Raw genomic sequence first — 15,000 nt, 5'->3', positions numbered from 1 at the left:
AAAGCTTGCGATGCTTCATGCAGGCTCGTCTTATAGCGCTGGCACTAATAATGACTTCTTCCACATTTTGCTTTAGCAGTCCTGTAGATTCCATTGCAGAAAATATATGGGCAGCCTTAATAGAGACACTGTGGATATTGTGGAGTCACAATATCTACAGTGTCTCTCGCTGTCTGTGTCTTGGGAGCTTTTTGAATGGATGGACCAGCTTCAAGTTCAGCATCTGAAGGCTGACAAATTCTCATGACTGATGTTGTTGCTCCTATTGAATTTACTTTCGATGAATATTTTTCAGCTGCTATTTACTGTTTTATTGCTCGTTCTTCCTTCAGTGTTAGTGCTTTGTCTACACCATCCATTCTACCTCTGCGACCATTCTGACGCTGAGCAAGTAGAAACAATCGGTCCTCTTCAATCATTATGTTTGACATGGCATCCTGATGGGCAATATCAAAAAGATCATTTAGTCTTCCATAGTATTTCTCCTGATTAGACAGATTTACTGCCGAACTCCGATTGATATACTTCTTGAGACACTGCCATTCAGAGTGCAGTTTGTGAACGTGTTCAACAACGTGATTTTGGGCTTTTGTTGGAATTTGGGCCATCTCCCATATTGGCAACAAAAGTGAAACAGATTTGCCAACACTTTCCTTCAAACTCATGTTCTCATCAGTGCAATAGTAGAACAAAACCTGCAAGACATTGCCACATAATGGAAGTTTAGAACTTTGAAAAGTTTGATTTGTTGCACCAGCTAACCAAATAGAACTTACTGAATGTGTGCTGTATGCGGTCATTGCATCAGAGTTCTGTTCCTGATTCAGTCTCAGTGTAATGGTCTGAAAATAATATAAATATTTTTTATTAAAAGATGCATTGAATAGTAGTATTGAGTGAGTTAGTAAGGACAATGCGCAAATATTTTTTATTAAAAAATGCATTGAACAGTAGTATTAAATGAGTTAGTAAGGACAATGCGCAAATTAAAAGATTCCACTGGTTTTATCAAGACAAATAAGCTTTCAACAGTTGCCAAAAAAGATGAAAACTAAACCAGAGTAGACTCTTGTCCAGAGTACATGGTGACCATACAACCTGGCGCCCAGCCCTGATGTTGCAACAAACAGTATTATGCGCAAGTATAATCAGACAATTTGCCAATACAAAAACATAGTTGTTGAATGCATTGTATCATAAATAACTTGTGTTGAAAAGAAAACTTACCTGACTTTAGTGTTCTTGCAATGTGTTCACCAAGTTCAAAATATGATGAAAAAGGAAAAAAGTTGACTAAAATCACAAGTTTTAGCAAAGTTTACAACCAAGATGTCTGCTTGTGTAGTTCACATGACACAATAACTAAAAACATGCATTTACATAAATAAGTAAGTTATAAAATACGTATTTGGTCAGACAATTGATAAAAAAATGGTAAAACCGTGTATTTTGAACTCTAAAACGTGTTGAGCAAGTTCTAAATATTAATTTAATTAGAAAATATTTTGAGTCCTGAGTCTTTATATAGCACATCTTTAAATAATGGATTGGTGGAAAATAAATACCTTATGAAAAAATTTTTGATTGTGGATGGGAACACCCTAAAATATATATATACATATATATATATATATATATATATATATATATATATATATATATATATATATATATATATATATATATATCTGTACATATATATATATATATACATATATATATATATATATATATATATATATATATATATATATATATATATATATATCTGTACATATATATATATCTGTACATATATATATATATATATATATATATATATATATATATATATATATATATTAGCGGTAGTGGTGTCGTGGTAGAGCGCTCTCTGAATAAGCAAGAGGTTCCGAGTGTGATCCAAGTTTGGTGGAGGTGAATTAACAAAAAAAAAAAAAAGTTTTAAACAATTTAAAAATGTGTTCTACTAAATAGAGTGCTCAATGTTCTTAAAAGAACAGAGCAATTATAAAGTAGTAGAAAATCACTTAAAAAATTTTTTTTTCATTCAACACTGTGTTTCATCAATAAAGACTCATCAGAAAAAATTTTCTCTTTATTGATGAAACACAGTGTTAAATGAAAAAAATTTTTGTCAAGTGATTTTCTACTACTTTATGTATATATATATATATATATATATATATATATATATATATATATATATATATATATATATATATATATATATATATATATATATATATATATATATATATATATATATATATATATATATATATATATATATATATATATATATATATATATATATGTATATATATATATATATATATTATCGGACAAAATAAAAACGTCAATAACTTATTTATAAATAAAAAAACAAACTACTATCATATTTTTTTTAAATAAAGCCTTTATCTTTTAATAAAAGTATATTATTTTTTAAATGAAAAAACACCACCATCTGCAATTGATCTCAATTTTGCTCTGACGCCTTTCATATGCGACTGTAAAATGTTTAAATCAATTTCTTGTAGTTTTAGTTTAATGTAATCAATCAAAACTTGCTCTGTTGAAGCTCGCCAATCTCCCTCGTAAACCTTCTGTGCCAAATGTCTCCAAAAATTTTCAATTGGTTGTGCTTGAGGCACATTTGGGGGATTGGATTCGTTATCAATGTAATAAACATATTGGTCCATCCAATTTAGAGAACCTTTAGAATAATGAGAACTTGCTAAATCTGGCCAAAATAAATAGTTAAAATCTCCATGATACTTGTGAATAAATGGAAGAAGTCGTTTTTCTAAACATTCATTAATATAGATTGATGAATTGATCGCTACAGCCTTGGAAGTGCAAAACATTGGCTCGGACATACCACGGTCAGATACGGCTATCCACATTAATAATTTTTTTGGAAATTTCTCTTTTCCTATGAAACGAACACTTTCTGGGCATGTGTTTTTGTTGTTTGTGTAGTATCCAGAATTTCCAGGCATGTTGTCCCCTACAAAACAAAAGTATTTTTCGTCATCGATGACTTGAAGCAATTTTGTGTTATAGAGTTGGTTAATTAGTTTCCTGCTTCTTTTCTTAGCCTTTATTTGTTGTTCTATAGTGTATTTTGGAGTCTTTTCACATTTTCTATATTTAATATTCATTTTTTTTAACTGACGACCAGTTGTTGATTGATTTACACCGAATTTAATAGCTATTTTTCTCTGATTGACCCCTTTTCGATTGTTGACAAGTCTCGTTAATTCGGCTTTCTTTCCTCTAGTCCAGGATGTCGGACAACCAGGGTGCTTTCTATCAGAAAACGATTGAACAGTTTCAAGTCTTTTTAGGTTATCATATGTTGTACTTTGAGCAAATCCTTCCTTTTCAAAATGATTTAGGATTTTTTTTTTTTTTATATTAGGTTTTTTTACAAAAAACATTTTTAGTCGCTTTCGAAAAGATTCTTGTTCAGCTGCATTTAACCTCATTTTAAATAATTGTGTTTCAAATAATAAAGTTTATATTTTATAGAACGTTTATGCCTATGCATAAAACCACAAAAACTAATTATTATGCTCATATAATGAAATTAGGATTTGTCCGATAACTTCCACATCACCCGTTATATATATATATATATATATATATATATATATATATATATATATATATATATATATGTATATATATATAATACAATTACATATTATATTGTATGATGTTATATAATTAAGAAAATATTTTTAAACTATCTTGTTTAATTTTTATTAGATTCCAACAGTTGCTTGTTGGAAATTAAATTCTCTAAAAAATTTTTAAAGTAAAGGTTGTTTCTATTGACATATCATAGGCTTTTTATGAAGTCTGATATGCTGTTTTTTTTTCAATATACATACTACATTTGGTCTATCCAGGAATTTTTTTCAAAATTGATAAATTGTTTCTTTCTACTCACAGTATTTAAATTATCCTCGATGAACTAGACTCTTGTTTAGTTCCAGTAATTAATATATGGTGGAAATAACACAGGGCCAAGGATGGAGCCTTTTTGGTAGATCCTTCCAGGGTAGAGCTTTTTGGGTAAGATCCCAAAAGACTTTTGGGTAAGATACCCAAAAGGTAGATCCTTTTGGGTATATCCATTTGGGTAGATCCTTTTGGGTAGATCCATTTGGGTAGATCCTTGACCATATGTTATAGTGAGTTTCTTAGTAACAGCTTTGGGCGATACTTATTATGTTTTTATTATGATAATTAGCAACAATATTGACATTTTTGTACTATTCTATAAGTATTTAGATGTACCACATAAAATAGATTTAAACTTAACACCTTTTAAAATTTATCATAACACTTTTTTTCATTTTTTTTTGAAGAGAATAATTAAAATTATATCTTTTGAAATTTATATGAAAATAAAAATATTTTTATGGTAGAAACTTTTAGAATAATTTGAAAAGTAATATTAAAATTTCCTATTTGCACTACAACTCGGAAACACAAGTTTTATCAAACATGTATTTATCAGAGGAACAAGTTAATTACTGTAGGACTAAAAGTACAGTAGGCTTTGATCAACAGCTACTTTACTTAAAATCAAGTCCCACCACTACACCATCATTAAGTATTTGGTACTAATACTGCATTTTGGTAACATAATTATTAATTATAAAATGACCCAATTATATCAAATAAAATAGTCGAAAAAAATTTTATCTAAAGTTTAATTTTGAATAGAAAACTTTTAAAAAAATAATATTGATTTTTTTAAGGTCATTCGAGAGCTAGCTGGCGACAAAAGCTTGGAAAGATTTCGAGTAGAATATGAAAAATTACATTATGCATTGAAAAAATCTTATGAGAGTGAAAAGCGACTTATGGTAAAATGCAGAGAGTTGAATGCAGAAATAGTTTCAAATGCTGCCAAAGTTTCTGTTGCTTTAAAGCTTTCTGAAGAAGATCAATCTACAATTTCATCATTAAAAAAAGTAAGCATATTTTTTTAACATTTAAAAATATTTAGTAAAATGTTAGTTATTGGTTATAGTATTTACAAGTTTTAAAAAGACTGATGCTGAGTTATAATATCATGATATTATATTCTACCACAATAAGGAAATAGAAAAAGCATGGAAAATGGTGGATGGAGCACATGATAAAGAAACAAGGGCTCGCGAAACTATAATGGCACTTAAGGAAGAAATAAGTAATTTAACAAACTTAGTTGAACATGGGAATGGAGTTAATGGGAATGAGTAAGACAAATTTTTTTTAAATACTTGTTTGTGGTATCAGTAATTAGTATAAAAATAATAATAATAATCAATCTTAATTTTTTTCCCTGTTAAATTGTAATTTTATCACTTGCTATTTTTAACTAGATTTTACTGTAGTAAAATCTATCTTGATGTTTTACCACTTAGAATGACATTTTACCACTTGAACCTTATCATTTTGTCTTGTGAATTATATTTTACAACATGAGCTGTGATTATTTGTTTTTTTTGCAATGGAACAAATAAACACATGCATCAACTGGCTTAAATAGTTAAAATGTGTAGGTAGTGTGCATGCATTGACTGATTTATATAAGTAAAGCATGCATGGATAAAACATTCATTGAAAAAAGTTAGGAGTAAGGTTAACATAAAGATTGCCTGCCCTAACCCAAACCCTAAGTCAATGTACACTAGGGTTATGACATTTTTTGATTCTGTTGTGGCCATATTTCTTTTACCTGAGAAATTTTGAGTAATTAATAAAAACTGGTTTGTTGGTTGTCTAGTTGCAAAAATATCCCCCCCCCCCCCCAAGATAGTAATATGATTTTTCATGATATACATGAGGAAATGTAAAAGCTTATTTCCCATTCATTTATAAACAGCTACAAAAATAAATAAAACAAACTGTAAATAATATTTAGTATTTAAAAACTACATGTCGCCTAAGTGGATTAATAAAAGTAATTATTTTCTGCAAGTTAGTTAAATGATTCACAGGTCATTCTTTCCAATTAGTTTTTTAAGTTTTTAAGGAGATCTTCCATCAATTAAACACCATGTTCAGCAATGATGTTTGTCTTTGGAATATGAAGTACACTATCTACTTTTCTCCATTGTTTCATGAAGCACTTTAAAGCAGCTGTACACTCAAGTTCACTCAATGCATCTAGCATATGGTCATACCATTTATCATCAAATAATTGCTTGCTGAACCAAAGTTTTTTTATAAAGGTTGCTGCACTTTCAAGTTCACACCTCCATTTTGGATAAAGAAAATAGGCAATGAGAACATATATTGCTTAAGAGTTCCATATTGCACTGTGCAGCGGAGGAAGCTTATACCACTTAATTTTTGGTAATCTTTTTTGATTCTTGAAGTAACAAAAAGCTTCACATAACTCATAAAGGAATTTGAAATCATCTCGCTATCCTAGGTTTATGTAATAATTAGGCTCAGCTTCATATGTATAATTTTTTTGAAAATTTTCATAATTTTTGGTTAAATCATTTTAAAAATTTATAATCAAAACCAGGAGTTATTGATTTATAATTTACAAAATGACCCGAAGTATGTTTTAAAATGAGATCCAGTATATGATGCTGACATCCTAAACATTGTGGTTTATTAAAGCCTCTGGTTTCCATTTCATTTTGTATTTTTACAACTATACCATTTAATTTTCCTGTGTTTACTGCTGTATTGTCACATATAATCATTGTAATACATTTCCGTGCTCCAAAATCATTTAGCAATTTTTTTAAAGCTTTAAAAATATGATGGAATTTTCTACTTTCACATTTAACAATTTCTAAATTGATTTTATTATTCTCATTTTGAAGTATCACAACTTGGTACTCAGTCTTGTTTATTTTCTTTCCATCAAAATGTTGGCAGAAATGTTCTTATTGTACTATTTTAGTAATAATTTTCTTCTTTCTTTCCCCTTGCCTTAGAGTTGATCTCCATATTTCTGTCTGACTTGGAGTTTCTATTTCAATACCTTTTTCATATAACTTTTTACAGGTTCTAGCTGATTAATTTGTACTTAATTATTCAGTTATCACAAGATTAGATGCTAACTTGGTTCTATTGTATACTCTCTTGATTTTTTAATTTCCACTGGTTTGTAATTGTTTTAAGAATCCAAATCTGAACCACTTTCTTCTGATGTAGTTAAACTTCAAACTGGAAAATTATTTACTTTACTTGTCGAAGTTGTATCTTTTGCATTACAAACTCTGATTTTTGAAGGATGCAATGACACTTTTGTGTTAGTACTGTGACCAACTTCTCCTGAACTTAATAATTGTAAGTTATAAAGAGCCCTCAATATTGGTAATATCAAAAAGATCTCCAAAAACAGAGCATACTACCTTTTTGCCAGGCTTTTTAAGATACTTGTCATGTTTTTCTATAACCTTCAATTTTTCTTCCAATAGATTTTTTAGAAATACTTGGAAAGTTGAGTTTGTTCCATAGTTTACATATTTCTACATCAACTAACTTTACTCTTTCTTTTCTGCTTTTTTCAATTGATGTCAGGTAGTTGTAATGTCCAATAATAAAAGTCTTTTTTAGCATTCTATTAAATGAATCTAATGGTTTTTCAATAAAAGACCAATTCTTGATGTTATACGCTTTTCAAATGAAACTAAATTTTTTGTTCATACTCTTGACTATTTGTCAACAACAGTTTTGCTATATTTATTCAACATATTAGAAAAATCTAAAATGCATGAATAATATATGTTAGAAATATTCTATGTTTTAGTATGATTTTTATAAAAGTACTTTTCTTTAAAAATTTACTGTATCTTCTATATATATAAAGGGCAATGTGTGTGTGTGTGTTTGTTTGTTTGTTTGTTCTCTATAGAAATCCAAACCGCCGGACCGATCTCGATGAAATTTGGCATGGGGGTAGTCCTTGAGGGGGAGAAGGTTCTTAGCTGGGTTTTGACCCCGTAACCCGATCCCCGGGGTCAAGGGGGCCAAAAAATGGGCCCCCTGACCCCGGGGTCAGGGGGACCATTTTTTGGGCCGATTTTTTAGGCCCATTTTTGGGCCCATTTTTGTGTACAGATATCAGGTAAGCCAGTTTAAATATTGGCCCGGGCAACGCCGGGTAACTCCAGCTATATGTATAAAGGGCAATGTGTGTTTGTGTGTGTTTGTTTGTTTGTCTTTCTTCTTCTATATATATAAAGGGCAATGTGTGTGTGTGTGTGTTTGTTTGTTTGTTCTGTATAGAAATCCAAACCGCCCGACCGATCTCGATGAAATTTGGCATGGGGGTAGTCCTCGAGGAGGAGAAGGTTCTTAGCTGGGTTTTGACCCCGTACCCCAATCCCCGGGGTCAAGGGGGCCCAAAAATGGGCCCCCCTGACCCCGGGATCAGAGGGGACCATTTTTTGGGCCCATTTTTGTGTACAGATATCAGGTAAGCCAGTTTAAATATTGGACCGGGCAACGCCGGGTAACTCATGCTAGTTAAATATAAAATTAATTAAAAAGACATTGAAATGCAAAAAATACAAAATAATGATTAAGACATAAAACACATAAGTACTAACTATTTTCTGTATTTGTTTAATATTTCAGTTCAGAGCAACATATTACACAAGCACAGAAATTAGTTTTACTTAGATGTGTTTTATGCTTAATATCTTATTTAAAATTAAATACTTCAACAATAGTCATAAAAACAAGACAATAATTTTAATTACATAACTTAATTGTGTGTGAGAGAGGGACATTTTTTTAACTATATTCGATAATACTATGAAATTTTAATATCAACTATCAATTTTTCAGGTTTTTAAACTATGGCCAATTAAAACTGTGAAAAAAGTTAAAAAAATCATAACCCTTATGTACACTCTTATTCTGAAAAGCTTTGGATACTAAATACTTTTATTTAGTTTCCAAAGCTTTCCAGACAAACCTTACCTCAAACCTGAGTTTAATGTTATATCAAGAAAACTTGCAAATTTAAAAAAAGATGGAGGAAGATTAAAAATTTATACATTTGTAAATGAAAAACCAGAAAAAAATTTTTTTTACAAATTTTTGTACGCTTTTTGATCAGTAATGATTAGAAAAAAATATAAAATTGATTTAATAAATTTTTTTTGTACTTCTTATGCTGTGCTAATATTATTATGATGATAGTAAAACTAATGAAAAATTTTCTACCATTTCAATTTAAGGATGCAGGAGCTTCTTAAAGCAAAAGAAATTCTTACAAAGGAAAGGGACAATAAATATGAGGAAGTTGTAAAAGTAGGTTTGTTTTTCTAACTTTTATAGCAGTAAATTATTGATCTGTCAGTATTTGTATGACATAGTGTTTGATCTTTTTAATAAAATTAGCTTTACTGATTATGTTTTTTGTTTTAATTTAGCTGCGTAATGAGCTTGCTATTGTTTCCGAAGCCTGTGCAAAAGCTGAAAATGAGAAATCTGAAGCTTTGTTTAAAATTTCAGAAGTATTTGCTTTTTAATTTTATAAAATATTTTATACTGTTAATAACAGGTCCCTAGCTAGAATTCTAATCTTAAGATTTTTAAAAGTTCTAAATTTACAAGGTTGTGCAAAAGAAGATAATTTGAATTTTAAAAAATTGAAAAAAAGAATTTTTAAATAAATTTTAGTATCTATATTATAAGCTATAATTTAAATATTCAGTGTACTAAAAATCCACCATTCATTTGTGTCATTTCATCTATCATCATTTAATTTGTATTTGTTAAATCGTCTAACAAAGGATGTGTATCATTTTTATTTTCATCCAAGTATTCCAAAGATATTTCTTAAGTTATGTTAAGAATTTCTTTTTTAATATTTAGATAGGGTCATTAGTTTATTTTTGTAAATAGGTCCTTTAAAATATCTAAAATATATATATATATATATGCAGTTAAATCTGGCAAATGCTTTGTGTTTTAAAAGACCAACATTGTTTTTCTTTAAGTGTTCACTGTTGCCTTATATTCTTAAGTGTGGTATTTCCAAATAGAGTTTTATTAAGTCTATCTATTTGATCAAAATAATGTTTATTTTCATCAAATAGATATTTATGAAAATAATCATGATTATTTTCATAGTTATTTTGTTAATATAGCTTAAAGAAGAGATTCAAGTTAAAAGCAATGAAGGTCAGCGAGAAGCACGAAAAAAAGAAAAGTTGGAATTTGAATATCAGCAAGTAAAATCTGATGCAGAGTCTAAAAATAATGATCTAAAATTAAAACAAACCCAACTTCAAAAGTTGCAGGATGATTTGATTCGATCAGAGCAACAGCTTAAAGAACAAAAGGTAATATGTTTAAAGAACATTATTTTTCACTTATATACATAAAAAAACACATATACATAGATTTGGCAGCAACTCCCTTGCGTGTTCTTCCAATATCAGTCAATGTATGTCAATGTATCAGATGATCTAAGTATGCTATTATACGTGTGTATAGAGGAGAGTAATGTACCTGAGAGGTATGTTTACCTTGGAGGCATACCAATTGTGCTGCCTTCTTGAGTGACAAATTTAAGCTCAAACATTAGTTGCATGTATTTCCCACAAGTGGCTCATATAAAGTTGTTACACCACTTCTTAACTCTTCTTAAAATTACCAAAGCCTTTAAAATAAATAAATAAAAGTTTGTTTACCATCCCTAAAAGTAATACGTTCAGGGCATTTTCTTTTTTTTCCATATGTGTATGTAGCCGACTTTTAAACTGGTAATCACAATTTGCAAAGCATGCATTCGGTTACATTTACACATGCTTGAATTTAGTTAAATTTTAACTAGTTTCAATATATATGTATATATATATATATATATATATATATATATATATATATATATATATATATATATATATGTATATATATATATATATATATGTATATATATATATATGTATATATATACATGTATATATACATATATGCATATATATATATATATATAAATATATATGTATACATATATAGGTATATATATATATACATATATATATATATACCTATATATATATATATATATATATATATATAAATATATATACCTATATATGTATATATATGTATATATATGTGTATATATATATATATATATATATACCTATATATATATATATATATATATATATATATATATATATATATATATATATATATATATATATATATATATATATATGTATATATATATATATATATATGTATATATATATATTTTTTTTAAAACATCTTCGCTTCCAACAAGGCTACAAGCAGCCACTAATTAAAGTTGGAAGTTAGTGAAAGAGAAAAGATGAAGATTTTAGAGCAAGATAACGATTGACGGACGACTTAAAGGATTGCAAATTATATAAATCAGGAAAACAAGATAAAGGAAGCAAATTCCAAAGAGCTGATGTTCGAGGAAAAAAACTAGACGAATAAGCGTTTTTGGAGCACTTAGGAACAGTCACAGAAAAAGGATGAGACTTAATTGAATGACGAGTAACACAAGAATGAATTTTAGTAAATGGCACAAGAGATGCTAGCTCTTTAGAGCAGTGCCCATTATAATATTTGTAGAAAAAGAGAAAGAGAAGCAACATTACAACGATGTGATAATGGTTGGAAGTTGGCTGCAAGAGCAGGTCCAACTATGTTTACAATGTGTTTTTGCACCTTGTCTAAAAAAGAAAACGCATCGTTAGAAGATCCACCCCAGGTATAGCAACAGTATTCCATACAAGGGCAGATTTAAGATTTATAGAGATAGAGAATAGAATCCGAAGTAAGAAAGTGGCGAGCTCGATAAAGAGATGCAACCTTAGCAGATGCTAATTTTGCAACTGATTTGATATATGGTTTCCAAGAAAGATTGCAAGTAAAAGTTAATCCTAGAAGATGAAGAGTAGATGACTCATCGAGTACATAAAAATAGGAAGATCTAAATTCGTTCATAAATATAGGAAGATCTAAATTATTGGCTAAAACGATTACGATTGGCTTAAAAAAATTGAGTTTTATCTGTATTGAAGTTCACCAGCCACTGTAAGCCCCATGCTGTAGCAGAAGTGAGATCCTTTTCAAGCTCAAATGCCCCCTCCTAGCAATCAGAGAGTGTTGGTTTCTTATCACGACAAGAATAAATGGTAGTATCATCAGCAAATAATGCCACCTTAGATGTGAGAATATCTGGATGATCGTAAATTAGAAAGAGTATAGGGCCAAGGATAGAGGAACCCCTGAAGTTATAGAATACGAAGAAAAATGCTGTCCATCGAGGACAACTTTTATGCTACGATTGGAAAGAAAGGATTCAATAATCTTAAAGATATTGCCAGATACACCATAAGAAGATTGCCAGATACACCATAAGAAGATTGCCAGATACACCATAAGAAGATTGCCAGATACACCATAAGATTCAAGATGAGAGATTAAGTGTTTGTTAATTAAAGATTCAAAAACCTTGCTTATGATAGGAAGAAGACTAATGGGACGATAGTTAGGCAAATCAGATCGCTCTCCAGAATTTTTGAAGATAGCAATAACGGATGCCGCTTTCCAGAAGGTTGGAAAACAAGACTCTGATAAGCACTTTTTAAATAGTTTTGAGAATATAGATGACAGCTTCAGAGAACACTTCTGCAAGACATTAACAGGTATGTTGTCCGGGCCAAAAGCTGTAGAAGAGTCTAGGCAGGAAATCACTTTAGATACAGAGGCTGGAGTGATACGAATGTCAAGCAATGGATCAACCTGCTTGTTGGCAATATCAGGTAGAACGCAACTAGTGGAATCAAGAGATAATATTGATGAAAAGATTTTAGCAAACAATTCGGCTTTGTCTTTAGGTGAGGTGACAAAGTCTGAACCATACAAGATAGGTGGAATTAAAGATTTTCCCTTATTATTAATACTATTAAAGATTCTCCAGAAGTCACGAGAGCCTAATATCTAAGATGAGATATGAGATTTCATGACCTGGGAATAGCGGGCTTTGGCGTTAGACAAAACCTTTTTACAATGGTTTTGTCACACTCTGTTAAGCAGCACAGTGTGAGGAAAACCATGGAGGAGAGTGAGGCTTGACCTGGAATTGTCGAGAGGGAATAAAAGATTCCATGCCAGCCTGAATCCATGGAGTTATGTAAAATGCGCATTTGTCGACAGGAAGACAAAAGATTTCTACCCAAGGGCCATCACGAAGAAAATCACAGAAAGAATCCCAGTCAGCTTTACTGTAGTTGTAAGAGGTACGATAATAGGGGGATTCAAGTGACGAAGAAGAATGAGATATTAGTTTTAGAGAGATCAAACTGTGATCAGAAGCACCTAAGGGTGAATGTGGAGAAACTAAGCACTGACTAGGATCAGAAACAAGATATAAGTCGAGTAGAGAAGGTAAATGATTCGGGTTGTTAGGAAAGCGAGTTGGAAAGTTGACTATTTGAGTTAGGGATTGTGGAAGGCAAAAGTTGTGGGCCTTAAAGCCTGCAGAGTCACTGACACTAGAGCCAAGCCATTCAGAGTGGTCAGAATTAAAGTCACCAACATTAACTATATTAGCTGATGGATAAAGAGAGAGGGCTTGGTCAATATGATCAGAAATAACATCAAAAAGAATGCAGTCTTGAGATGAAGAAGAGCGATATAGAACAAAGAGAAAGGCAATAGAGTGAAGTGGTGCTAAACGAAAGCACATGAAAGAATAGTCAGTGGATTCAAACCTAGTTTCACGACAAATGGGTGAATTCTTACGAATGTAAATGCCCAGGCCAAGCATGTGACTAATGGAGTCTTTACGAATTAAAGGAAGATAACCATCAACACTGAGATCACAAGATGAGACAGCTAAACTCAAATTAGTCTCACAAAGAGCAAGTAGGTCTGGTGAACTTTGCAAGAGATAAGACTCAACAGAAGAAAAGTTACTTCGAAAACCACGAATGTTAGTGAATGATAGGTTTAGAGAACTTGGTGATGATAATGGTTTTTTATGTTTTATAGTTTTTGGTACTTTATTCATTTTAAAATTAGATTGAAGAACTTGACTCAAAGCATAGATAGTACTCAAAACACTGTTTAATAGCCCAAGCAATTGCCGCATTACTACTAAAAAACCCTAAGCTGTGACAAAGGGCTCCAAATGTGGCCTCCGCAATGCACACCAAAAGTTCAAACAGGGACACCATCCATGCTCAACATGGCACTGTTAATGCTTTGATATTTTTCAGCTGTTGATGGAATCAGCCTTTCTGAGAGCTACCACAGAGTTAGGGAAACCTGACTAACTGAAGGGTACAGTTCTAAAACTAAACTGAGTTTTAGAACTGTACCCTCATTAGGAGATAATAGAATGAGTTGCCTAGTCATAAAAACAGAGACACAAGCAATACCCATGCATTGAGTCAAGAAGATCCAGCATTCAACATCCTAAACTGGAAACAATGTATTAAAAATACATCTGCGTCAGCCTAATAGATGAAGGGGTGCGAAGCTGGTCAACAGACAGAATCTGTTTACCCCTTAAGTCTGTACAAGACAGTAGCTGGATGCATTTAACATCTGCCCAAGATGAGTGTTTTTTTTGAGACAGCATCTCTAGCCTATACTCAACCAAGAGTCCCAAGGCAGGGGGTGTTTTAAGTCGGAGTTGGCATCTCCTAGCCTTTGCCTAAAAAGGTGTATCTTACAAGGCAGCAGGACATAAAGCAGATTGTGCTGGGTTACATGTTACCAGTGGCAGGATAACCTGACCTGACAATAAAATGTATATATATATATATATATATATGTATATGTATTTTTTTTTATGTATGTATATGTATATATATATGTATACATATACATGTACAGTCGTTGACAAAAGTTTGCGACCACTGCAATTTTTTACAAAAAACACTCAAAATTTAGAAAAACTAGTAGTAAATTATAAATCAGTACATATCTTTCGAATGTTTATTCACACTATACAGGTTAAAC

General features: G+C 30.6%; 1 protein-coding gene across 1 annotated transcript in view; it reads left to right on the top strand.

Annotated features, from left to right (window-relative positions):
• LOC100206293 (cilia- and flagella-associated protein 58) overlaps window positions 1-15,000 on the top strand; it is a 76,732-nt gene that overhangs the window by 2,448 nt on the left and 59,284 nt on the right. Inside the window, exons 3-7 of the mRNA XM_065792006.1 lie at window positions 4,779-4,994; window positions 5,122-5,261; window positions 9,219-9,291; window positions 9,414-9,497; window positions 10,134-10,328. Of these exons, the coding sequence (XP_065648078.1) occupies window positions 4,779-4,994; window positions 5,122-5,261; window positions 9,219-9,291; window positions 9,414-9,497; window positions 10,134-10,328 (708 nt within the window). The remainder of the gene's footprint in view (window positions 1-4,778; window positions 4,995-5,121; window positions 5,262-9,218; window positions 9,292-9,413; window positions 9,498-10,133; window positions 10,329-15,000) is intronic.

The sequence above is a fragment of the Hydra vulgaris genome, chromosome 03 (assembly GCF_038396675.1).
Source record: "Hydra vulgaris chromosome 03, alternate assembly HydraT2T_AEP".
NCBI lineage: Eukaryota > Metazoa > Cnidaria > Hydrozoa > Anthoathecata > Hydridae > Hydra > Hydra vulgaris.
This window is presented reverse-complemented; position numbering and strand designations above follow the sequence as displayed.